General features: G+C 40.0%; 1 protein-coding gene across 8 annotated transcripts in view; it reads right to left on the bottom strand.

Moving 5' to 3' along the window:
* The window catches only part of CFAP74 (cilia and flagella associated protein 74), a 65,970-nt gene that overhangs the window by 1,006 nt on the left and 38,192 nt on the right, over nt 1-26,772 (bottom strand). For 6 of the 8 annotated variants that reach the window (XM_021417608.1, XM_021417600.1, XM_021417601.1 and 3 more), the window contains 27 exons: nt 25,951-26,136; nt 24,749-24,922; nt 23,927-24,045; nt 22,683-22,749; nt 22,164-22,253; nt 21,174-21,347; nt 20,859-21,021; nt 19,822-19,934; nt 18,628-18,750; nt 17,381-17,502; nt 14,436-14,564; nt 11,475-11,562; nt 11,106-11,279; nt 9,691-9,824; nt 8,839-9,115; nt 8,272-8,379; nt 7,518-7,678; nt 6,125-6,259; nt 5,595-5,704; nt 5,166-5,221; nt 4,731-4,850; nt 4,260-4,412; nt 3,701-3,830; nt 3,032-3,183; nt 1,923-2,061; nt 1,337-1,464; nt 702-836 (listed from right to left, as the gene is read on the bottom strand). In XM_021417608.1, coding sequence (XP_021273283.1) covers nt 702-836; nt 1,337-1,464; nt 1,923-2,061; nt 3,032-3,183; nt 3,701-3,830; nt 4,260-4,412; nt 4,731-4,850; nt 5,166-5,221; nt 5,595-5,704; nt 6,125-6,259; nt 7,518-7,678; nt 8,272-8,379; nt 8,839-9,115; nt 9,691-9,824; nt 11,106-11,279; nt 11,475-11,562; nt 14,436-14,564; nt 17,381-17,502; nt 18,628-18,750; nt 19,822-19,934; nt 20,859-21,021; nt 21,174-21,347; nt 22,164-22,253; nt 22,683-22,749; nt 23,927-24,045; nt 24,749-24,922; nt 25,951-26,136 — 3,660 coding nt within the window. The remainder of the gene's footprint in view (nt 1-701; nt 837-1,336; nt 1,465-1,922; nt 2,062-3,031; nt 3,184-3,700; nt 3,831-4,259; nt 4,413-4,730; nt 4,851-5,165; nt 5,222-5,594; nt 5,705-6,124; nt 6,260-7,517; nt 7,679-8,271; nt 8,380-8,838; nt 9,116-9,690; nt 9,825-11,105; nt 11,280-11,474; nt 11,563-14,435; nt 14,565-17,380; nt 17,503-18,627; nt 18,751-19,821; nt 19,935-20,858; nt 21,022-21,173; nt 21,348-22,163; nt 22,254-22,682; nt 22,750-23,926; nt 24,046-24,748; nt 24,923-25,950; nt 26,137-26,772) is intronic. The other 2 variants (XM_021417602.1, XM_021417605.1) reach the window with 2 other exon arrangements.

The following is a 26,772-nucleotide window of genomic DNA, read 5'->3' as shown; positions in this document are numbered from 1 at the left end:
CAATGACAGCATCCTTTTAATTTTGGACTAGGCCACTCATTCTGCCATCCCACACACTGCTGACAACAAAAATTAGCAGAGTGAATTCTTTCAGTCTCCATGAGTACCCAAGAAGATGAATTTGGAAGGGCAGTTACAGCCCAACGGCTGTTTTGAAATCACACCAAGACTCTGCAATACAAAAAAACAGGAGAAGCTGGGGAAACAGGGTTCATTAAGCAGTTCATAAAGTGGAAATGAAGCAGGTCCCACTGACTTCTAGGAATATACCAAAAGAAAAGGTACCCACAGCTTTAAAAGAAATGTGAGCACTGTGGCGGAATGATGCATGGAAACATGGTTCTGTATCAGCAGGACTGCAGGTTTCCTTGCAAAAGGAGCATTAAGAAACTCACTCCATCGATGTGAACAAAGCAGTATCTTTTAGTGAACAGCAGCAGTATTTTGGCACTATGTAATGCAGTGGTCTGTAAGAAGTTATTTTAAGTCCTGTAAAGTGCAAGTGACTGATGCTTGTTCTCATCACACAGATGAATGGAAGTTAAAGATGAGACAGCAAGCCTTCAAACCATACATGTAGTTACTGGCTTTTGTTCCTGTATCCTAATGTGTCAAAGCAGCTTTTGTATTGATCCTCTAAGTCAGTGAAAACACAGCTGCAGTGCTGGCAGTTTAAGAAGCAGTGTGCAACTGTTACTTACATCGAAGTCAGCAGGTGGCACCCAACAAACACTGATGCATTTTACTTGACCGCGATCAACTTTTCCCTTCACAGGTTCAATAGTGAATCCCTTCCCCTGGAGGTGTGAGAGATTACCAAAACTGAACTCCACGTTCTACAAGAAACACACAAACACCCTCATTACAATCAGTTTGGTTTCTTTATATATAATAACTGTTTATTCCAGCTTACTTTGCCCAGATGCTACACGTGGCCCTATTGCTTGCCAAACTACTTCTGCCATTTGAAATTGCAAACAGCCATCTTGCTCACTGTCACAAGGTATCATAAAACAAAACACAAAAACGAGAGGATCAGAACTGCAATTCAGTTCTGTGCTCAAACTGCTGTATTTCAGAATTAGAGAAGGAAACCATAAAATGAATTTTATTGTTTGCTTTTAATATGATAATGCTAATTCCTCTTATCAACCCCTGAAAACCAATCTTTTATTTTCTGTCACTGATGCTTTTGTGTTAAGTTTGTTAGAAAATAGAAAATAGGAGAGTTGTATTTTTTGTTTGGAGAAGAAATTTTTGACAGAAGGCTCTAGTAACCACTTATACACTACCAGTATTTTCAACAGCATCTGACATAAAATTGCGTTCTCTTCACCTTCTTAGATGCAAACTGTGCTGTCCGTATGGCTCCGACTTTCAGCTCGGTCCCTGCTGGCACTAGGGAGTTCTCACCCTCAGTGTGCTCCAGAAGCAGGAGAATGGACTTCACTGGTTCTTGTAGCTCTAAACAAATGTGAATCAAGTAAACCTTGAGGATAAGTTCAAACCCTTGAAGGCGTGTCTATTTCATAGCAGTACAATCAGCAGAGTCCAGCATATGCCATAATATGTGAAACAATTTTATAAATATTTAACGCATGTCAGAGAGTGGCAGAAAACAAATACAGCTTAGTTCTCTGCATTAGTATTAAATAAATTATAATAGGTTTTTGCAAGGTAAATTGCAAAGATAGATGATCTTGATTAAGATGCAACTGCATTAGAATTCAGATAAAATCTTTCCTTAAGGGAAAATTTTTTGCAGATTTTGGGGAGCTTATGAGTATAAGTTATACCATAAATCTTACTTGTTCTTGTTGTGGAAAGGTTACCCTTAGTATATTTTCTCTTAACAGATGAGGAACATGCCTATGTCTTATAACTCACTGTTTTGTAATAAAATGTAAGTGGCAGCACACTACCTTCTTTTAGTGCTTTTTGCAATGGCAGAGGTGATGTTACAGCCAAGGCCTCAATGGGCACATCTAGTGGAATTCCACCTTCCACAAACATGGGGTGATCTCTTGCTGCACCCTTGAGCTGGATCACATGGGCAGTTTTCTATATTGGACGAGAATACTTCGGATACAGGTTACAGCTTAAGCACCAGTGTAAGCAGAATACTGACACAACAGCCTCACTTAGAAATGGTATCATCTGCTTACCTTTAATGCCAGGAGGCACCACACGCTAACACGAGAGTCCTGCATCTTCCCCTTGTCTTGTCCCCTCAGGCACTCTTGTTTTAAATATTTCATTATTGGGCAGCATGCCTCAGAAGGGACTGGAATAACTATTTATACTAAAGCCACTAAAACCAGCAAAACTTATCTGCTGCCAAACTTGGCTTAAAGTTAGTGAACTTCAACCAGTCTCTGTTCATTTTATTCTGACTTTCTTTCTTACCTGCAATTCCAAAGATGATCTACAGATACAAAACATGCAAGGAGAGAAACAGTGCTTATTTGGTCACTGTATTTCTACTCGGTTTGCAATGCCTGCTGATGGTCATTAGTTGTCACCCTTCATTAAATTTTGGTTAGCCTCTTTTGGACCATAGCATAAAGCTACATGCAACGCTGCCAGCCTGCGTGTCCTGATTTGGGCTCTGCCTGAGCTCAACTGCTGCTCTACAGATGGAAGCCTCCTCCCTCACGCTGAGCGAATGCAGAAGCAGCTTCCTGGTACTCGGTGCACCTGCCAGTTTGCACTGTGCAGCATAGCTCTACTCCCTTCTACAATTAAATTCTACTTGCAGAGAACCCAGCTGGAACAGTGCTCAGTGTGGCAGCAAGCTAGCTCCCATCACCTCATGCTGTGCACAGGACTGAATCTCAAGTTACAATTGTCATGAATTAGAAACTGAATATTTAAAACCTGAAAAAAGCCAGTGGGCCCCAAGCCTGTTGTTTCCTATCTATATCAGTAAATCTGATAAGGATAATGTTTCTGCCTCCAAATCCTGTCCACTAGATACAATTATTTGCAACTCCTACTAAGATCCGTACTGATAAAATCTTGATTGCCTTACCTTGCCAAAGAGCACAACCTTGAGACACTCAGAGTATTGACCTTCATGATCAGGACTGAAAGTAACAGTAAAGTCCTGGCTGTTCCCAGCAACAATTTCTCCTTCTGTCGGAGTGACACTAAACACATTTAAACCATTATAGTTCTCTGTTCCTGGTAAATGGAAACAAGGATATGGGTAAGAAAGGAGGACAGTTCAGTTTTAGTTCTACATATATTTTAAGCCCGTTTCATTTTTGTTAGAACACAAAATAAGATCTGATACATGGTTCTGCAGCAAAATACAGCGTTAGACATTCCAGATAAGTCAGTTTATCAGTTTAATGCATTAATCTCCAGTGGAGCTGAAGAGGCATCACCAAATCTTTCCTATATTCTGCCACTTTCTTTTTTTTTTTAACAAGGAGGGACATCCCAAAATATGCTCTTTAATATAAAAATGCTGTATGGGCTTATTTAGATTCAAACGCTGGTGTCTCCTTACTTCTGGATATCTGCTCAGGCTGCACAGACTCACAGCTACCTACACTGACAGATTTAGTACAGCTCCTGTTGGGGAAACAAAACTGTGTCTTTAATTTCAGCCATGTGATGCCCCAGGTTTTGACAGAGCTGGGTAAGTCTAACATGACAAAGTATTGCCGCTATCAGATAATGTGTAAAAAATTACCAGCAGTCTCTGTTCTTTGCAAAGAGGACATAAGGAAGGATGGAATCCTCCGAAAATCTTTGTCCGTTGCTGATGAAAATGAAGCCAGATGAATGGAGTATGGCAGGGTCAGCGTGGAATTGTTCTCTATCTGATAACATGGATTTAAACAACACCGTTTTTATTAAGAAAATCGATTCTCAGGCCTGTAGGATCTGTATTTTGTAAGCTGGCTGAATGGATTTTGCTGCGTTACTACAATATTGTGTACCCTCTGCATACTGGCTACATCTACAGAAAAGATGGCACAGGCCCTTTCTCTTTTATAGAAAAATCCCTGTGATTTGCATAGGCAGAACCGTGCAGGCAGCACAGAACCAGCAAACAAGATCCTCTCTGCACAGTATTGTTACCTACAGCCCAAATCTGTCTCAGCCTCAAATCATTCTGCCAGATGTGCCTTCAAAGCTCTGTTCTTTTGCCTACAGCTCACATTCCACCAGTCTGGAAACTGTAGAACTCTTCATCCTACCTACAGAAATTGCTGATATGCTTTCTGGTTCAGCACTGAGGGCTTTACCTTGAATGTAGAAGTTGCCTTCTCACTGGCTAGGACATATCCCATATCAAGTACTTCTTCCACAGAGCAAACAGTGGATGGCGTCACCCCATGACCAGTGATCCTTAGTGCTAAGTTGTTTTTCACAGTCTGGATGTCCAGCGTTTCAAAAAACTGCCAAGGAGATGTCAGCATCAGCCCGTTTGCTGAAGGAAAACACCCCCACACCCTTCCACAGCACAGCTTGGGTCAGCCTCCCCTCCAGCCACCCCGACCATTCTGCCCCTGTATGCCCACCCCCAATGGGCTGTTACTACAGAACTTCTGAATGCAGTGCACAAAGATCCAGATGTTGAGAGGGGCTGTGCACGGGCAACAAAGTTCTGCTTATTTTACAGACACATCGCAATCAGCAGTATGTGTATATAACTCGGCCCCTTATATCTCCCTCTTCTGCTTCACTTCTTGTTCCCATTACACCTCCTTACTCACCGATTTATTCTCATTTGGAGAAAAAGAGATGATGAGGGTTTTGATTTCACCTGGCTCAAGCATCCTAACTGCTCTGACCAGCAGGAAGGGACCAGTGAGATTCAGAACTGAGAATCGTAGCTAAAAAAGTGCAGCTCAAGGAAAAAAAGAGTTTATAAACAAGAACTTGGAAAAGAGAGAGAAGAACAGATTCTAAGTATTGTTCTGAGCAAAAAATGCGTAAACCATCCATCTCTAAACAAGTGTGAGTGATCAAGAACTAAGAGGAAAGGATATATTGGTTAAATATTCTTGGTATTTCTCATGTCACCACATTTCATAGTGAGACTGGAGGAATCTCCTCCTTACTTTAGTGTCAAACCGTTCCTACAGATAAGGCTCAAACTGAACAGCAGCAGAATGACAGATCAACTCCCATGTTCCAAGCAAGGATACTTCCAGCTTCTCCGGGGAGATATTTTGTATTGTAGTTCGCTTAAATATTGTTTGGCCTGGTGGGAATGAAAACGAAATTTAAAAACATGATGAAGCTTACTCCTAACACCATCACTTCTTTTAAATCATATTTCTACCCGTGTCAAACATTCATTCCACTTCTACGGCCAACAAATAGAGTTCATCAAAGGCTTTCAAATTTGGACAGTCATTTGCAGAGCTCCTGATTCCACATTTCAGTATCGAGTTAGCTTTTTACATGCCTCAGCGGTCCAGATAGGCTCCTTATTTTCCACCTGAGTACCTTCCACAGGGCTAATTTCTATGCGGACATTTTAAAAATCCACTAAATAGAAAATGCAAAACTATGCTCAGAAGAAATTAAAGTCAGACAGAAAAAACCTCAGTGTTTGAATTCAAATTTCATACCTACTGCCACACCACCGAAATCGACCGTGTTTTTTCCATTATCTGAAGTGACCACAACAGATGGTGCTACAGCTGGACAATGCAGCTCCAAATACAAGGTGTTATAGGGGCTGAGGAGATAGTAAAAGGATATTTGCTCTCAAATTATACCGACAAAAAAAAACAGTTGTCAGATATCTGTTCCTATTCTGTTCACATAACGGTATCATTAAGCTGGCATTACAAAAGAAAACAATTCTTTGTTCCACAGAGCAAACAGTTGATGGCTGATTTTTTTGTGTATTGCCTCCGCAGAAAGAGGGACTACATCAAGCTATCACATTTTTCATACAATTGTTCTCTAAGCTGCTTTGCTACTCGCGTGTTAGATTCTTACCCAACTGGTGGGCTGTAAGCATGCATTTCTACCACTGACCTATGAAGGAATTCAGAAAATAAACTAAATGATAAATTAACATGCTTCCCTGCAAACCTTCTGAAATACCAAGAACTGCAAAGGTCTTGCTTCAAGTCATTTGTATGTGGAATACCTGAAGCTTAGATTCTCTGAGCCTTTCTTTTCATCAATATCTCCACTTGCAACAAAGCACGGTATGATGTATTTTTCAAACCTCCCTCTGAAATTCCTTGTCAGGAATGCCTGAGCTGCTGTATAAGCTTCCAAGCTAGAAAATCCAGGAATAAGAATCATCTTAGTAAGTCAGAGAGAGAAGAGGAAAAACAAATCCAAGATATGTGTTTGCTTTTTTTGTTATACATTCAATATACAGCATAGCAGTGATACTAAATGACTGTCTTGATGCAGTGGGGTGGATCCACACTACTAAGTGGCTTGACCTCCTGTCAAAGAAGAATAAAAATTATAAACCCAGATTACAGATGCCACACTAAGGACTGCAGCATCCTCAATACAATTCCCTGATGTCAAATACAAAAATATTCCAGTGTCTTTCAGTACTTCACATTATTTCAGTTATATGCGCACGCAACTCGTGAATCAAATTTCTGTAATGCAGTATGCCCAGCAATGCTTTAAAACTGAAGTTTCAAATATAAGTTTTATTTTTATGACCCGTAGTGGAAGTATTTCAAAACTACAATCAATGGATTGCAGTGAAAATAGAATTTTAGTCAGAAGCATCTAACACCTGGTACAGCAAAATGCCCGGTGTTAAAGCATGTATTTACTTCCAAACACTTCTAAATTCCTCAGATTTGGCAGAAATGTGATTGTAAAAAGTCGAACAAAGGACCTCAAGTATCACATTTTGTATCTAAGTATCCTCATTGCTGGCTAGCGTATGCCATCAATGTCAATCCTCAGAAAGAGACGCAGATTATAAAATGACTACTTAAAAAAATGCCCGTGTTACAGCATCATTGAGGTTTCCAGGACATCCAAGATCCCCAAGAAGAAGGCCACAGCTTCTATGATGGACGATTTAAGCCCTCCAAAAAAAAAAAAAGCAAACCCATACCCATGGATATGGGATGGATATGGGCCATCAGATAGTTTCCATCTGGGTTGAACTTGTTCAGCTCTGTTAGACCTATTTAGAAAAGGTATATCATTTAGTAATTTCTATTGGTAATAAAGTTCAGCTGTCTGGTTGCCCTTTAAAATAATACTCTTGTATCCTCAGCCAAATCTACCAGTGCAGCCACATCTCATGCTTTCTGATAGATTCTTTGAAGTCTTCAATTTCTCTGATGCTTTATAAAAGGATTCTTTGCCTTACATGAGAGGTTACAGCTGCGTGGCGTAAATGCGGTACTAATTTTGGAAACAGCATTTGCAATATAGCTGAAGTTATTTCTTCACTACAGTTTGGTTTTTTGCCCACATATAGGTTTTAGAAGATTTATTAAAGCACTTATAAAGAGAATTCGTTTAATTAGTAGAAGATGCTTTTGCTGACTTACTCAGGCTTTATCTCTTTGGATTCTGGTTGCTCAGATTCATATGAAGAACTCAGGTATTTCATGCTTCCAGTCTTTACGAACTGTCTGGAAGACGGCTGTCTGGAAATGGGAAGGCTTAATTTCTTTCCCTCTCTCTTTTCATCTTTCTTCATTTTCTGCAACTACACAGCAAACATATGCTAATAGCAATTACAGGTAATGCAATCAAGGCATTCATTTACAAATATTCAGCCCCTGGCCCCAGGATCACCTAAGAGGCAGTGCCCTGCAGGGTATGAAGCAAGGTAACAGAAGTGGAATTACGGTAACAGGTCGCAGATGCAGTAGTTACTACAAACAGTTCTAATAGCATTAAGGTAAAATGGGCAATTTTAGCTATTTACCTCATAATTAAAGCAGATCATAGGTGCTGACATAAATTAACTGACCTGTGGGTCAGTTACATACAAAGACCACATATGCTGTCAGTATTTAGGAAGTGGAAATCTGTTTTTATTTTAGAAGAGTACATCTAACATTTCCAAGAAAATCCTATAGGGATGCTTTTGAAAATGTCACAGTGAAGTAACATCGATGTGCAGTCTGTTCACTGAGCAATGAGTGCAGCAGTATGCTCCTGTACAGACAGGTCTTCCATCAATCATGAGTTTGGGCTTCAACATGGAAATAATTTTATGATAAAAATACCATCTAGAGAAATGAATATCTGGAAGTAATAGACCAACAGCACGTGCTAGTTCTCAGCATTCCTTACTTGTATTTCTGCCCCTGTTGCAGCTGCTCTGCAAAGCCTCTGAGCTGCCTCTTCTCTGATTAGCTGATCTGACAATGTTGGTCTGAAGGACACTTGAATCGAGCTTTTCTGGGAGAGAGCATACGCAAGAATGATAAGCAGAATTCATCCCTCATACATGTGTTATGCCTACAAAGCTGGATAGGAGCATGTATCTGACAGCAAAACATATATATTTTTTTCTAATGAGACCAAATTAAGGATAAAGTCACTTTCAGCTTTTCTGAAGTCCGCTGCATTACAGTGGGTTGGTATGACACGACCAGTATTTTTGATATCTGAACTTCCTTCAAATAAATCATAGTGATAGCACTGGGAAAGAATATTCAGGGGGACAGCTCCCATAAGCCATTAGCTAGATTTGATGGTTAACCTCTTAACTCCAATTTAAAACTATTTCAGGCGAAGTCTTCCAACTACTATGCTAATAATAATTTGTTTTCCGTGTCATTTGCGAGTGACAGAACTTGCAGGGATGTAGATGATCAAAAGATGTGTTTGAACACTTGACATATGAAGTGAATGTACCTTCCCAGGCAACACGGTTCCAACAGAAGGCGTGATTGTCACAGGACAGTCTTCTGGCACGTGGAATTCAAACGAAGTGGGTCCAGCAGGGGCAACTTCCCCACTGCCAATTCTTGGGACAGCATGAGTAAAGTGGTTGGCACTCACATGGGAATTCATCACATACAGCGTTGCTGTAGACACATCATTTAGAGCTGTTGCAGCAAACTGAACTAAGGAATGAGACAATTCAAGAGGTGGGTGGACTCCAACTGCTCTGCATGACAACTTGAATTGTCTAAAAATAAACACATGATAAATTGTCTCAGCATAAAATAGTCTCTTCATCAGCCCAAAAAATAGGAAACTGATCTTGTAGTCCCTATTTAAGAATTTCTCAAGCTTGCAATGGAAATTTTGCATAAAGATGAACAATAATACTATTTTTAATGAACAAGTGGCTAGACCGTACTTGAATGCTTCCTCTGTGAAGAAATATACCCAGTCAAATCACTAAATTTTTGTCATCATTATTTTAGCAGCGTAGCTTAATGCATGAAGCATTTTCACAAAAGATACTAATCATTAAAAAAAAAGCTTCAGTAATTCTACTGAAAAAGCAAGCAAAACATTGCAGGCTAAGACCTGGGGCAAGCTAGCAGCTTGCACATGAGACATGTAAACTAAGGATGAAACTAATGGCAATGAGCAACTCTTGTCAGCTGAATTCATACCTGCCTCACAGCTTCATCCTAGCCTCACCTCTTCATAGTGGCAGGGATTTCATTACTGGACAGGCTTACATGAATGGCAGAAATTAAGTGTGATTTAGACTTCTAGACTATGTATTGCTCAAGCAGTTTCTTCACATACCTATTAACCTCTGTCTTGCAGGTCAGTTCAAAGCTGTACTCTTTTGCCTTGTTGGCTTTAAAGATTATGTCCAGTGTCAGACTTTCAAGGGGAAGAAGAACTCCAAGTCCATCACCGGGCTGAATTTCAACAAACTTCAAAGTAGCAAGATCAGAAATTAATGTTAGGATAATAAGTTATCAAATAAAGCTATATTACTGAATTTAAGAAAATTACTGAATTTCTAAATGAAGGAAATAAGATAAAAATATTGTTGTGAAATCTACAAATGTCAGGAACACAAATCAAATGAGAAGCTTTCATTTGAGTTACAGTGCCTAGTATCTGACTGATGAGCACTTTTCTAATCTTACAGTAAGTTGAAAAGCAGAAATTTAAATCCGTTAACTCATATCTCAGTAGAATCTCTTTCCCTAGCTTCTTACCATCCATGGAAACCACCTTTCTCTAATGATGCTTATTTATTCTTCATGGACAACTGCATGAAATATGATATAAATCTCAACTGCTTCCCTTTGTATTTGAAGAGCTGATATTTCTGTGATGTGCAGATACCATGATGACAAGGACATCAGTTCAGTATCTACAAATGTATATCGTATTGTGTTTATATGAGCTAGTAATGATTCAGGAATGTCTTCCCATCACAGTTGAATCATGAAACACATCCTGAGAAGTACAGCTTTAAAACTTCATTTTTAAAAAGCCTTCTCAATATTCTAATTTATTTTAGTTAACAACTTGATTTTAATCACAGCAGAGAAAGGGAGAATGCGTAATAAAATGTCAGGCTCCTTCCAGCCCTGATTCCAATATGCCAGACTGCTTCCTATTGTGGTCATCGTGCTATTGTGAAATTTGAACAGCTCTTTTATTTTTGCAAAAGAGAAATAAAATAATAATAATCCAGTTGACCTAGCCCTCAGGAAACTGGCGGCTCTTGTGGTTAATTGAGCCTCATCATGAACTTACAGAGAGCCAGAAAATACTTAAGCATGGTTCAGGGCATGATTCCTAATAAGCAGCTTGGATGCAGTTACCCTGCTTTGAGGGTAAAGAGTTTAAACATTTGGATGTGCGATGTGAAAAATGCATCAGATACTCTGTTAGTAAATCTCTTGTTGAAAGAAATAGGTGTGCTAATTGGATAAAATTACTCATGTCACATAGGTCGGACCAGGAAAATCTCACTGAACAAGTTCATACTGTTTGGAAAACGTTTATGGTATCGTTTCAATTAATCAGTAACAAACCTTAGCTGTGTCTTTCCCCAGCACTGCTGGGAGCAGCATTTCCACTGGTTTCCAGGAACCGGTTCTGATTTATTCATACTTGCATTGAAATATGATTTCTGAATAATTCCGTATATTTTAGGACGAGAAGAGGTGTGTGATGGTGTGAGGACAACCACTTACCTCTGGGAGTCTCACAAATCCAAACTCTTGTGGCAGGATGGACTTGTTTGTTAGCGTGACATTTGTCCACACAGCTTCATAGATGGTGCAGTAGCCAAAATTGATTTCTGTTGGACTGATTTCCAAGTCAGACGTAGTAACAATTGCATGGACAGTAAAACTAATTTGTTTAGTCTGAAACAAATTCAAGAGCAGAGGATATAAACCTCCACCTGTAGCATTGTGTGGGGAGCATTTAAGTGAAATGTCATCAAAAGATAACTGCAGTGCGAGCCGTGACTTAGCATTTCTGCTACAGTTAGGTATCATTAAGTGAATGTAAACTAAAATAATAGATCTCCAGGAATAAAAAAACACACAGCAACTAACATTGTCTGCAATCTGTATCATCACCGGAGCTTCCAGCACGCTTGTCTCTCCATTAAAATAGCTCCCTGCATCTTCGGGGAGAGAGCGCCTGAAATAGACAAAGTTCCATTCAGCTTCATAAAAATATTGTGACTGTGTTCTAGCTAAGGGGATTCATGAACTCCTGATGGATGCATTTCTGAACCAAAGGAGAAAAAAATCTGTTACTTAAGGTCTAAAAGAAAGTTCATTTTTCATAGCTTTTACTTTTAACATCGTATTTGTGTTGCACAGTATTCACATCTACAGTTGATTGAGCACCAGCTCCAATGCTTCAATAAAGCTAACTCTAACTAAAATGTTACAAACCTTACATATGCAAGTATCAGCGAGGATGGTAGAAGAAAACACCAACCAGAAATTACAGTGACCTATGAAGTTCTACCTTTTATCCAAAAAGATAAGATTTCTTGTATGAGAAATGGTGTAGACTTGTCACAGGTTTCCTACAGAATGGCATACATCCCAGCAGCCTGCTCTCAGCAGGTGTGTATGGATTGCAAGGGTACCTGGCAATGAAGTTAGAATCAGTGACCATGTTTATTAATGGTAGATTCTTTTATTTATTTAAAGGTGGGATTTGGGGCATGTGGGAGTTTAAGGGAGCTATTTACTGCAGCCATTTATGCTTTCATATAAACACAGTCATTTAAAACTGAAGAATTTACAGTTTACCTTCTAAACAGAATGTAAGGCTTCAGCATCTTTGCTGCACTCAGAGCACATAACCCACCCGTCCCGGGCAGTCGTTTCCTTTTGACACCAATGTTAGTTAATTACCAGTCAGTTGAGGCAGTACCAGTTGGATCTCATGGTACCAAGACATAAATAAAGTGAAACACACTTGGAACCAATAGTGTCTGATTATATAGCAGATTAGTCATTTACAAGTCATAGGCGTGTTCTCTGTTGCTGCAGCATCTTGCTATCATAAGCTTCAAGCCAAGACAATACAAAAGCTAACATTTTTAGCTCTGCTGCTCTATTTATGGTGCCTTACAGCATCAGAGTGAGTTGCTTCCTGTTTTTAGGACTTCACAGTGATAATATTCCTACTACTACTATTGGAATTGCTTACAGTTTTTTTAATGTATTATTAAAGGCTAGTTAAAAAATAAAGAGCACCCACTCACGATCATCATACTGATCTGAGATCTTGCTGGCTTTTATTTTGCAAGCCTGAGATGTGATTGCTAACTTGTTTAAAAATAGAACACAGAGATAAAAATAAAGCAGGAATAAAGTATCAGCTTCCACTTTGTCACAGGACATTGGAATAGCAGAAATTCGTGTGTTACAAATAATCCTGGGGCAAAACATAATTGTTACTGTACGTACACAGCTATGGGTTCTAAACTGGCTGCTGTGCCTCGAGGAAGAGACACTGAAATCCTTCCGTTCATTTTCTGAAACCAGCATCTTGGTGCTTTAAAGCCATTCAGGAAAAGCATGAGAACCAATCAGATTTAGACTGCCAGCATCTGCAGGACTACTTCCAAATACAAAAAAAGGAGAAGATGCGGTATTTGGGAATGCTGCAAGTCAGCAGATTAGATAGAGAATTTGCCTTCAAATAAGCAGAAAATACGTCTTTGCTTCTAGCACCCAGGTAGTTCTGTGAGTACTGTAACATCTGACCATGCACTTCAGCGTGCACAGAATCCTTGGCAGAGCTTCCCAAGCCTTCAGTCACTTATCTGCTCACTTAGTCTCGCTGAATGAGTCGTTTCTTTTTCACTTGTGCTGCTTTTAATAGAGCTCTTCTTTCTCCTGAGGAAACCGAGCTTAAGTCGATGTGGAGGCATTTACAGAAATGTGTCACTAGCTCAGTACTTTACATCAGCTTGGAGCAAGCTCATCTTCTGTCATACACACTCTCCAGTGTGTTAGGCCTTTTAAACTGATCTATATACTGAAACAGCCAGATACTTATTTTGTGTGTCAGAAAAGCCTTAATCTCATCAAATCTCCTTTCTGAAGCTTCCTCATTTTTCAAAAGGCAGATTAATTTTCTAAATCCAAGCTATGCTTCTATCTACTCAGTAAGTAAAACAGTGCTTTGCAGCATCTGAAGGTTAGGAATGGAAGAATGTCATGATAATGGTTATTGTCACAGTAACCTGATAGGATTTGATATGTTGGAAGAACTGTAAATACTTTCAGTTCCTTGAGTACTAACTAACCTGCTGAGAACTCTGATGCCAATGCTTGGTCTCTCATTTTAGAATTGGGTCTGATTTACAGAGATGCTGAGCACATCACTGAAAATCCAAACATATCAGATGGCCTTGTTAAACTCTATGAAAAAAAATGGCATTCTTTGCTTCTGTCACTGAGTTACATTTGTATGCACAGGCATATTGTGAAGTAGAAAAGAAAACTTGCTGGGATAAGGCTCCTAACATCTCTGAAGATGTTATATAAATTTTCACATGAAATTCAAAATCATTATGTTCACATTTTAGGGAAAATATACGTGGATAAGATATGAACAGGAAGTCCAACCATTCTTACCTTACCTAGCAAGGCAGGAGTGCTTGTCCAGAAATGATTTAATCACTGATCCGTGAAGCAGCCACCTGCCTAGACAAGTTCTCTTTTGTGTAAGAATAGCTTCCCCACAGAAATGGAAGCCATCTACCAGGAATACAACTGCTAGGATTTTGACACTGCTGCTGTCACTGCAGGAAAAGCATTTCCTCATAGGTATGTGATCCAAGTTAATTTCCTCCTTGTGCATCTGGCATCTTTTAAGGGGAGAGAAGGGAGACTAGGACTGAATTGACACCAGCAGTGTGAAGTCCAGCCCCCTACAGACATTAGGTGAAGGAAGGAAAAAATACTTGATGTGCTCAGATTTTGCACTGACAGCGTCCTACTGACATTATTTAAATGGCAAAAATATTAACGCTGTTAGGTTACCTGGGCAGAAACTTCAGCTGCACACTGAAGGATGACTGGGCTTGAATGTAACCTGTTTTTGGAAGCAGCTTCATGTGTTTGCTCAATTCTTTGCATACTTCAAACTTCAAAGGCAGCGTAGTTTTTGCTCTGCAAACAGATCAGATGTGTTCAAGTGGCATCGAGGGCTACTGGTACTGCCATCACGGCAACACTGGCTCTTGCAGTTTGTTCCCCCCTCCCCCTCTTGCATCTCTGCTCTACATTACAATTATAACTATTCCAAGCTTCCTCTGAAAATGAAGGGCAAGTAAAACTGCTACAGCAAAATCACACACTTGCATTCTTTTAAGTTAAGTATAGAAAACAAGATTTTGGAATTACTGTAAGTAAACCCAGCTGTATTTCAGGCAAATGTACACAGCTGATTGGAACATAATTATCAAAGTGCAGCACAGTGATAAGTCAGGTCAGTGGAAAGTCAAAGCCAAATTATTGTGAAATACCAGCTAATTATTTGCTGCTAAAATACATCCTCTCTATCTGAACCAATAGGAATGACTCGTGCAAGGTTTGAGGCATCTGACTGGAGCTAACTGCAGCACAGAGCCTGCTCAAGGAGGAGAAGGCACAGTCCTCTTGTAAGGCAGGATCTGTGTTAAGTAACGACTGGGGGCAGGCAGTATGTAGCACTGAAAAAATCTTCCTCTGCCTGGGAAGCAGAAAAATGAAGACCAGCTACTACTGTGTGGGGCCAAGAACACCTAAATACTGCGTGAGCTGCTAACAAACTCTGAATGGCTCAGTATGCAGTCAGCTTTTTCTGGTGACTTCTTTCTAACAGCTGTGAAGGTGCAGATCACGTGTAGCTTCTCAGCAGGGATTCTACAGGGCTAGCAGTCAGTGTGATTAAGCTGGTGCCACTGGTTCCTCTGCGAGACAGCTCGTGATCAATTTGCCCTATGAATGGCAGAGTGGAAGCAAAGGAAGCATCTTCGTGTTTTCTGAATTCTGGCCATACTACAATAGGGTGATAGCCACAAACCATCCCCTGCTTGGGAATTTTATGCCTGTGTGTAGAATTGCCAAGCAGTTTACAAACATTTCTCTCATCTTTTTCCTTCTCTTGGACTGGTTCACAAGCTGTCAGTCCAGATGGCCTGCTCTAAGTCAACAACTGCAGCATGAGGGGCTGGGAGCTTGGAAAGATTGCTGACTGTTGACAATCTAAGAGAACTACATAGTAGTTCTTCAAATCAGTGCAGATTATAACTTGCCAATGAAATTACTTTTCAAAGTGCTGTCTATCTGAGAGGATTCTGGTTGAATGTTTTCACCCTTCATGCTGCACGTTCATGCTTCCCAATCACTGTACTCTATGTGACCAGAAGGAAGAAAGTTAACATTCAGTAATTCTACAGAGCTGGCTGGGAAAATTCAAGTACCAGAGCTATTTACCAAACTTGAAAACTTTCCTCTTTCTGATACAAGCAACAGAACAGAGGAAGAGATTAGTCAGGCACTGGATCTAACGGAATGGTTCCTTTTATTTACTTTGGCAGATATTGAGGCAGAATATTCTTGCACGTGTCATACGTGAAATTTCAGCAGCAATGACTTTATAATGAAGACCGTTTTTCCGAACAGAGGAGGTGGGGGGGGATAAATTGAAGACTTGATTTGCCAAGGTGCCAAGGACAGTATAATACATATTAAGTGCTCTTAATTCGGGGGAAGTTGATAAAGTTCTCTCAGTTAAGAAATTTTGGCCTAAGCAATTTGACAGCTTCTCTATTTGGGACCCCTTTGAAATCTTAAGTTTTCATTAGGATAGTTATTTTTCTTCTGTGCTTGTAACTTTTATCCTGGGTTATCTTCACCAAGTAAAACCCCTTACATAACTGGTGCTTCTCATATCTGTAGGCTGAATTTTTGAGATAACAGCTTTACTCATTTCTTTCCAACTGTGAAGAATCTCTGCAGTCTGTAATTCTGGTAAGAGCTTTAGAATGGATGCCTTCTACAGAACCAGTCTCCCCCACCCTCCCACAGAACCACCCCAATCTTGTTTAAATAGAATCTAAGATATGCAGATTGGTAAAATAGGAACGCTAAGCATTTCATAGTGTTTGTGTTAGGTGAAGGAAAGACATCCACGGCAGACCTGAAGACAATTAGTAGAGTAGAAGTTCATGTAATGGAATGTTACAGCAAGAAATGTCTGGGAGCCAATGAGCTGAAATATTGTCCTTCTGCTACAGTGCAAACAGAAGGAGTCTTCAGATGTTACTGATGCAAACTATGGAAGTACATATGTACAAAAAATATCTGGGTAATTGTATAATTGGTAACTGATCACTGTCTGTATGCTTAAAGGTATCTGTCACTCCAGTGCAGTTCTTAATTCCTGTATGGGGATTGGCTCGATTTATCCAGCGTCACAGCCCATGTCTACAAAGACTGGTGACTGACCTTCTCAGTAAGGAACAGTTGGCATAAGGCTGGCTTCCAGATCATTCTTTCAGAAAGCTCTTTGGCTGAATCAATTATACCCCACGTGCACTCAGTTTTAGGCACATTTATCTCCCTAATATTTAGCTCGCAATTCCATAAGATGAAACTCACTGGGGCTGCTATTCCCTAGGGACTTAACAGCTCTACCACAGAGCAGGCACAGCACAAGGAACCTTGTAGGAGTGGAAAGGCATGTATTAACTCAGATACTTCATAGCTACTGCTCTGCTTGGGGATCTAGGATAGCAGTGTACCCAAGTCTAATTTCCACAGTAGTGCAGAATTCAGAGGGCTTGTAAGCAGGATGTCCTACTGAAATACCAGGGAAAAATAAAAAGTGCAGAACTGTTCTTCAGCCTGCAGTGATAACCAGATGACTCTGGTACAACAGAACCCCGAGGTATCACCCAGTGACTTAAGATCTCATCAGTCAGCTGTAGAAGGCAGCTCACCTGCTCCGGATGACGATGCAATCCTGATAAAGTCGGTCATACATACAGATTTTTAAATCAACGTTGGGATTGGGCACCCAAACTGGCACGTCAATAGAGACTCCAACGGCACCGAAGTACAGCTGTTAATACAAATCAAGGATGTACTGATTTTTGTTAGTCTCAAATTATTACTGATCTAGACAGCAAGAATTTCTGCTATGAACTGCAGCTAAAATATGTACTTGTTAGAGGTACTTTAATTAAACCAAGTTGTAGAAATAATTTATAAAATAAAACCCAGATATTACTGTGTACCAGAACAAAAATGAATTATATTTTAGTTTGGACTCCTTGCCAGAGAATGTGAAGGAATAGCATGCTGCCCAAGAAACTGAAAAGAAATACGTAAAGAGTTAAGTGAACGTGCAAGAATTCAGAAAGTCAAGAGACTGCAGCTTGTTTATCCAGCAAAGAAATACAAAAGGGCAGTATGGTGCTATATTCCACATAATGACCTCGAGTCTAAATTTCAGCAGCCACATAGCTCAAACTTGGACAAAAATGATCCTTCCCTGCCAGAGCTGAAAGAAAGGGTACCCACAGGAATGTGCAGTATGCATCTGCAGTTTCTTTTGTAGACTATTCCATCTGTAGACTGTGGGGAGAGCCAAGACTGGCCTACTGAGCTTCTTGGAAGATTTTCTTCCTTGTTCTTTTTTTTCTTTTTTCTTTTTTTTTTTATTTTTGGCAAGCTTCTGTGAACTGTTCCCAGGCAGAATTTGGCTTCCAATAAAATGCAGAATTAAAATATGCTGAGATGGTAACTAAAGTTGTCATCTGTCCCAGCCTTCACACATCAGTTTCACTACTTCGTGCTAAATAATTCCAGTGCTGATGTATCAGAAAGAAAATAAACTGCGTGGGTTGGGAATAGAGGAAAATAATTTCAGATTTATATACAGGACAATCAATGTTTTCCAGTAGGGATGTCTGATAAAATGACTGGATTGCTTGTGTAGAAATTTGAGAGAATCTACAGGTTTAACAACCATAGTCCATCAGAAAGAAGGGCCATGATTTACAAGGTTTCCTACTGTCTATCATAGGCTACCTCGTTGTTATTTCTTATGTCTATAAGCCTATCTGTCCTCTGCCTGTTTCTCCTGCTTCTAGTACAGGATCTGCGCTCTTGCAGTTCTTGGTAGAAGCAGAAGGAGGAGGGTTTCAGCAGTGTTTTGAAGCAAGTCTTACACAAAATCACTCACTGGTTTGCAGTCTGAGTTGTCAAACGTGATCACAAACTCTGCCCGTACATCCCCAGGGATAGATGGCCTAAATACAATCTGAAGTTTGACTGAGCTGAAGGGTCCGATTTCACCTTCAGTAACCTAAACAGGAAGCAACACATTTTTAGTGAAAATCTCTCTTAGTGTAGCTGGCTATAAAATGTATGGACGTGAAGCTGTATGTACTTATATTATATTAACACACCACTATGCCTAGTTTCTCACTAGATTGAATGGACTATGAAAGGGAAGAATGGCTCAGTGGCTCCTTACAAGGTTTGCTGTGGAGGAAGAGGCTTGGGATGACATGCTTTCACAGCCAGGCATGGTCAGAATCTTACTGAGAAAGTTCCTTTTTACTGCAAGACTTTGTGTGACAGGTAGATTGTGTGGGTTTCCAAAGAGTTTCCATCATATTGGTGAATAATTCATATTAGTGTAACAAATACACAAAGAAGCTGCTTTGTGCTGCCATTCAAAAATCTACACTAGTGAATTCAGTGCTTTTTCATGGGTAGGTAGAAGCCATAAATACAAAGAACTGGTATCTGAACTCGTACCTCCTTATTATTTATTGTGGCACGTTCTTCCTGCCCTGCCTTTTGTGTTGTCTCTAGATGTTGTATAACACAGAAATGACATGAGAAGAATCAATCTGACAAGAAGAAAAGTAAAACTGTGGAAAATGCAAATCTCCTTCAGCTCAAATATTCTTGATGGACCAAAAGAAGAGGCAAATATGTTATTTCATGTCAAGGATTTAAACTAAATGATTTTAAACTAAAAGAGGGGAGATTTAGATTAGATGTTGGAGAAATTTTTCACTGGGAGGGTGGTGAGGCGCTGGAACAGGCTGCCCAGAGAACTTGTGGATGCCCCATCCCTGGAGGGATTCAAGGCCAGGTCGGATGGGGCCCTGGGCTGCCTGACTTTGGGCTGATTTACTGGTTGGCAACCTTGTCCACAGCAGGGCAGGTGGAACTAGAGGATCTTTGAGGTTCTTTCCAACCCAAGACATTCTGTGATTCTGTGATTAACTGTAAAACAGTGGATTCCACTAGGCTTGAGATTGATTGTGTACTTCTGCATTTGCCAGCAGAGTCAAAGCAATTCACTTGATGTAGGAGGCTTAGACTACTGAAAATCTTGTTTGCATCTCAGGACATTCATTACCTTTCCCAGCATAATTTCAGTTGGTGTTTCTTCAGGAGAAGGTTCCATTGAATTATGTGCATTGTCTGCGTCTATACCTGAATGGAAATTGAATGCATCTTGAGCGAGTTGTTCTGAAAGAAAAAAACAACAACAGCAAACCCACAAAACGTTGGATGTGTGCATCAAACAGAACAGCGAGCAAAACAAACCAACGCAGAATGGTTGAGGTTGGAAGAGACCTCTGGAGATGATCTGATCCAACCCCCTGCTCAAGCAGGGTCACAGAGAGCACATTGCACAGCACTGTGTCCATGCAGGTTTTTAATATCTCCAGGGTAGGTAACTCCACAACCTCTCTGGTCTATAGACAGCTTTAAAGGTTAGTAGTTCTGTGGAGACAGGTACAGTGATTCCATTAATCGCTTTCACTACAGAGATTCCAGAAAAGAAAAAGAGCCCACCATCTTGTCCAGGGATGTTTGGTTTCCTGTCATGGAAATGATCAATATACGGAAGAAATATTCAACACATATTTTGAAGTTCTTTCTTCTACAATATTGGATCTTATTAAGTACAGAGTAAACATTAGGAATGAGAAGGAAGCCTTATGAGGTTCATCTTTGCTGGTTTTCTTGTTCCTAGAATTAAAGACTATAAAAATAAACCTGTCATGTGGATTTCTCTTCTGAGGGGTGGGTATTCGGTTGCTGAGACAAAAATGATAGTATTTTTGCAGTCTTTGTAAGCTAGTTGGTTTCTATATTCTTCTGAAGCTGAATTGTTGATCACTAATGAGCATCAGGATTCTCTGTTGATTTTGATATAATGGTGCCAGTACATTATTTTTAGTCTTTTTTTTTTTTTTTTTGAGCTCTAGAGGATTTAGAGTTGAGGCAGCATACAAAGCAATGTAACATTACTACTAGCATGATGAACTACTTAACTTACTGAGTAACTTTGCAAACCGAATTCCACAGCTCATTACAAAAACCTCTACACGTGGATAAGGGTTAAGGCTGGGAAATTGCACTAGCAGTTTTTCAGAATCACCTCACCTCTACCACTTGTCTCAGCCCTCTGCTGCTCCGCCCCAGCTACGCAGCAGGTTGGTTCTTCACTATGATCAGGACAAACTTCTTCTTTCTTTTCAAGCACAGATGTTATGGAACTATTCCTGTCTTCCTTTTCAGGAGCGGAGTCACTGCACGGTTGAGTAACCTATAAAAAAATATTCAGGAAAAAATAATTTCTACTGTGACCAATCACTGAGCTTGTATCCAGCTCCAATCTCATCAAGACCTGTGTTTTCTAGCAACTGTTTCATGTTATAAATTGAATTGATTAATTTCGGAAGATGCTTTTGAATCTACCATTCTTGCAGTAGAAGATGCTGCTGCTGCTCCACGTGTGCCACTGTCACCTGCTGACATCTGAACTTTGAATCTCGTTCCCAAAGCTCCAGTGTTTGTCAGGTTGATGGTTCGCGAAATTGTCTCTCCCACCACATGAGTGCCAAAGTCAACAAGCACTTTATCTAGTGCCAGCTGTAAGAAGATAAACCATTCATTACTTCAGTCCTAGATAGCCAGCCATGTCAATCAAATGAGCATTCACTTTTTCAAGAATAGGACTTTCAAGTTCTCATCTCAAAGACAGTGTCAAATAATTGCCAGCTGTGGGCACTCTCCTGTCTTTTTGTCGAAACCAACTCATTTGAACAATATCTTGTTAAACTGAGTTACTTGCATTTCAGTCCACTGTATGTCAGTGGAAACAACAGGTTAAATTCTCTCCATAGCAGCATCTTTCCTAAGTCTCCTGTTAGTTGCTCTGGATCATACCAGTTCTTTACTGAAAATCTGGTATAGAATGCTCAAAATATATTGTGATGCTGAAATAAAGGAGAGAGATTATATTCATTTTTAATCAATGCCAAGAGACAAACATACTGTGTGGGTTTTGTCTACATAGAAACTGAAACTCCTGCAAGTCTAGGGTGAAATTTCCAAAGATTTGAAGAAGAAATGATAGCTCATTTCCAGCTACCATTTTTCTTCCCTCCATTCACACTGTTACAGTATCATCAAATTTGAAACAGAACTACTTCATTTAATTCCACTCTGAAACTGAGGTTACAATTCATGGTTATGTAAATATATTAAGATAATTTTGAATAAATCTCAGTATAATCTGGGAAGCTAAGGAATTAATCTTTTTTTTTTTTTTTTTTGTAAAGACAGTATATATTTAACAGGGAAGAAGAAATAAATGCCTATAAATACCTGTTGCTAAATATTTCCAATAATGTTTATGCTATCTCACATTTTCTGCAGTTACTCTGACTTTAAACAGCCACTTACTGTGCACGTCTTGACTGTACACTTCAATGGAACAAAGAAAGAACCTGTCTGGGCCATAAACATGATTTCTCCTTCCAGGTTTTCATTTATCTAAAACACAAAAACAAAACCCCCAGCCATGTAATTTGCAAAGATTCAGCCTATTTGATGAAGTTTGATGAAATAATATATTTTTATTCATTCTTTAACATATTATGGTGCATCTCTACAGACTCTACTTTCCCACTTTAAGGCAGTTTTTGTTAACTGCCTGGCTGGCTTGAGCTGGGCAATATCATAAATTGTTTAGCTAGGAGCAAGTCTGAAGCACCGACCAAGATTATGGAGTGGTAAGCATTTTTCTGAAGTGCACCACTAGAACATGTCTTACTACAATGTAACAGAGCCTGAGCATGGTACAAGGCCTTTCCTGGAGCTGCAGTTTATTTCCCTGTTAACAGTTAAGGAATATTTTTAATCATGCTAGTGGACTACACTAGACTCTCATCACTGCGTAACGTGCCACTGAGGTGCACTTACCACTGGTCTGAAGGTTACCCCCACTTCACAGGACATTCCTGCAGACATTTTGCCAGGCGGGTCAAACCTACGTAGAGAAGCAGCACAGAACTCCCAGTTAAAGCCATGTGTGAAACCCCCAGCTCCTACTCTGGTAGGAACAGCAAAGAATACACAATTTTCCACTTCATTTATTTCAGGGACAGATCAATGAAAAGCAGCAAAACCCTGGTGCAACTGTAAAACAACAAAGACTGATTGGTTGAGGTTTTATTCACAAAGTCTTGTCATACTTTTAAAAGGAAAGAATGACTGTGTTCACTTTACAAACGAGGCAACTGGTGAAGCTGTGGCTCAGTAATACTGTTAGGAATGGAGTGGACCAATCACCTCGTCTAACACCTGGGAAGCAGTGTGCCATTATCAGTTTTGAGCGTGGATCTGTAACATCCCCACTATCCACACAGGAAACAAAGAGGAAAAACGAAGGTTGCTGCGAGTGATTAGAGAACGTGCTGCTTGCTGCGAGCTACATCAAAATCATCTTGAATAGAAACTGCCAGTCACTTCAGTGCCTCATTTCACGGTGTCTGTGATGCAAACAAAATGCCCATCAGAAGACAAGACGTCTCACAGCTGCACTCCAAATGAAATTACGAAGGCACAACTACAGCCCTGTTCTGCCTGACAAAAACAGGCTAGGCAAAATACGTGACCGAATGTTGTTAGCCATGGGGATACCTGGTAAGCTGGGCCCCACTGAAACACAGAACGTATGCATTCATCACAATTTGATCAAAACAGAATTAAAAACCAACACAGATGAAACATTTTCAAACAGAAATGGAAAAGAAAATGCTTTTCAGAAAATATGAGCATAAAATACGAGTAGGCAAATGAGCTTCTCTCTACTGAGCTTCAGAACAGATCACTAGCAGTTTCTCCTAAGAAGGACCTGAAGGAATAGCTCCTATTTAAAAAAATACCTTGTTGCAGTATTTACACTGTGTGTGTACATGGCTTTGCACATGGTAGGGACTGGGCCCTTGCTGTCATCACTACAGAAACCAATGACATGCAGCTCAGACAGCCTTCAAGTTTCTTTTCTGCTCTGAGACAGTTCCTTTCCTCATTGTACAAGAATGTGATATAACTATTTAGATGTATCTAGTGAATATTGTTTAATTTGCTACAGAATTTAGTTACATCTCTTGTTCTGATACAAGTGTAAAACAAGTAACTCACCTACAGATAGTTTTACTTACTGAATGCTGATGAAGTCCTTCAGCCATTCACTGATTGCCACTGGTTTGCAGTAGTTAATGCTGGGGGAGGCATTTATCAAAACTATCTTCTTTTTGTAGATTTTCCCAACATCAAAGTCCTTGGAATACCAAACACATCGGGAGGTGTGAATTACAGTAAGCAACATTTACACAAGTCATGACAAAACAACCAGTTTTACCAGCATTGTATAAGCCCAGAAAGCGTTGCCCTGCTCCAAACAAATCCATTTCAAAGATACAACCTGCAGAGCTCCAGACTCTATTTCATGGACGTGGCAACATTTTCTTGGCATGTGCACAGCTAATGCACCAAGCTGATCTGTATTTCCCTGCCATGAAAGCTGTGTAACTGGGCATTCACTAACACAAGACAAGCAGAGTCCTGCAGGCTGTCTGCCCAGCGGCGTGCATCCCTCTGACACTTGGAATTACCGTGTGAGAGGCCACGTCAGCAACCTTCTCGAGAACTGAGAAGAACTAGGCTCAGCAGTGTTCTTTCTGACAGCATGCTTGTTTATTACAATACAGGGATGAACTGATGAGCTCAATTTCTTCCTAATGTAGGTATAATATTATAGTCACCTCCAGGCTGGAATCTTTACTGAAAAGTTTTCCTCTTCTCCTGCTGCTTGGGAGCAGAGTGAGCCAGTGGCTCTGTGGCCCTTAGCTGCCTGGCAGTGTTCACACACAGCAGCCAACAAGAATGTTTTCAGTGCCCAGCATTTTGATCAAGACATCAGTATATGAATATAGCAGAAACATCCGTCATCTTTACAGACCCTATGCAGGATGGCCACTAACCTTGAAATGAATGCAACTTGGTTTGCTATAGAAAGTTTGTCCTTTATGTTCATGACCAGACTCTGTTCCCTTACGAAAAACTCTAGTTTGGAATTCCTCCTTTTTTTCCTCTAAAATCTCTGTTTCCATTACCCTTGTAGCCAGCTGCTTCGTATCCGTTTCTTCTTTGGATATCTAGCAAGGAACATCAAAAAAACCACGATGACAGTAAGTAACTGTGATCACAGAATCTATAGAACAAAGTAGAAATGCGTATGAACAGAATCTCAGTCTCTGTTCAGCCTTCATTACTCTCCAGATTAAACTCAGCCTCCCAACTTGTATAGGAACAAATTAGTTTATTCTCAGCTCTTTGTTCCGTACCCCACATTGATCCAGCATTAGAACATTCTGTTTTTATGGCAGTAAAGGGGTTGTATTCCACTTCCTGAGCAAACAATTCAGAGAAAATCAGCTAACTTCCCTGAACATTTCAGTTATGGTCCAGTGCTTCTTTCATACAAGCGCATGATACTTGCTGACACTGCTCCTTTCTGATTCTCAAGTCTGCTTTTAAAGACCTACATCTGAAAAAGTAGTGTATGGAAGCATACTGTGGAATGATGTGCACGATCTTAACTACACAATTCCCAAGCATCATTTACTGCTTTTCAGAGTACAGAATACTGTTGGTTTGATGAAAAATATGCTTTACTTTGCCTAGTTTGGGACAAAAGTCGTTTCCACATAAAGCAATCTGTGCTGCCAACTCCACAAAAAGCCATGTTCGGTTTTCTCAAGGTTTTTGGCTTTTTTTAACTCAAACAAACAAGTGAACATGGTGTGATACGTGTCTTCACATATCTCTGAACTAAAACTGAAGTTTTGTTTTCTCCTGAAGAGAAAACTATGATGACAGTGTCAAACTGCAATTACCCTCTGATATTCTCACATCTGAATCTCTGTATATGCAATAATGACTACATGTTAACTGCAGAATAGATAATTAGTAATTTTAAGCTGCATTCATAAAGTAGCACCTGCCAGTGTCATTTCTTCAGATATGCACAGCCACTAGAGAGGGAAGTGAAACTTTTCTAATCCATTTAGACACTTCCATGAAAAATTCCAAAACAATACAGACTTTAACTTAAGAATGAGACAAATACACACATCCACATCTATTTTTTCCTATTTTTAAGAGGAGATATCACAGCTTTTACCTTGTCCAAGTCACATTCCTGACTCTGTAGTCCTGGCAGCTCTGGTTCTGCTGGGATCTTGTCCCTCTCCTTCTCATCTTCATCATTTTCACAGAGCACATCATGGGGGATGTTTTCAGGATGCCCTCCTGCAGAAGCAGTTCTCTCACCAGCTGGGGAGGAAGGTGACGGAGAGCAGCACGGCTTCTGTGAGAGAAAGTAAATCTTGAAATGCCAATAAAAATGACTAGAGGACAGTTACATGAGCAGTTAACAGTTTCCAAGGAGATCTTTTAATACAGAGTGACTGGTCTATAAAGCTGCAAGGCTGAAGACGACAGCTTAAGCCAATACCTTCTTAAAATGACAGCTCAGACAACCTTATAGTAAGGAGCATCTATAGGATGATAACTGCATTCTATAGGAGGGTGAGCATGTACACATGACTGTGTACATTTCTGGGGTTTGTACATTTTTTTGTTTTATCTACTACACGATAACCAAGGACTTTCTTGCTTTGTTGTAGTGTGACTATTTCCACAAACCAATGTACCCCTCTCCCCCTTTTTCTAAAATACCTAAAGATTGCAGGAAGGCACTAGCTTCCTCATGGGATTCAGTTCATCCCACCTCTCCTTTCCAGGCAAGTACTCCCTGTAATATTGTGCAGATCTATTAAAACAAAACAGCGACTAAAAGAAACCCAAACAAACAGAAAGCTGTTGTCATGAAAACACCGCGGTCTCCTTTCTCATGGGTTGGAAACATTTCTCTTGTGCTGACAGACTGATCCGAATCCGTACTTGGGGATGAAGGTAATTTTACTCCTCTTGGGATGATTCC

The sequence above is a fragment of the Numida meleagris genome, chromosome 20 (genome assembly GCF_002078875.1).
Source record: "Numida meleagris isolate 19003 breed g44 Domestic line chromosome 20, NumMel1.0, whole genome shotgun sequence".
Taxonomy (NCBI): Eukaryota; Metazoa; Chordata; class Aves; order Galliformes; family Numididae; genus Numida; species Numida meleagris.
The sequence above is the reverse complement of the archived record's forward strand: the minus strand, read 5'-3'. Positions and strand labels throughout refer to the sequence as shown.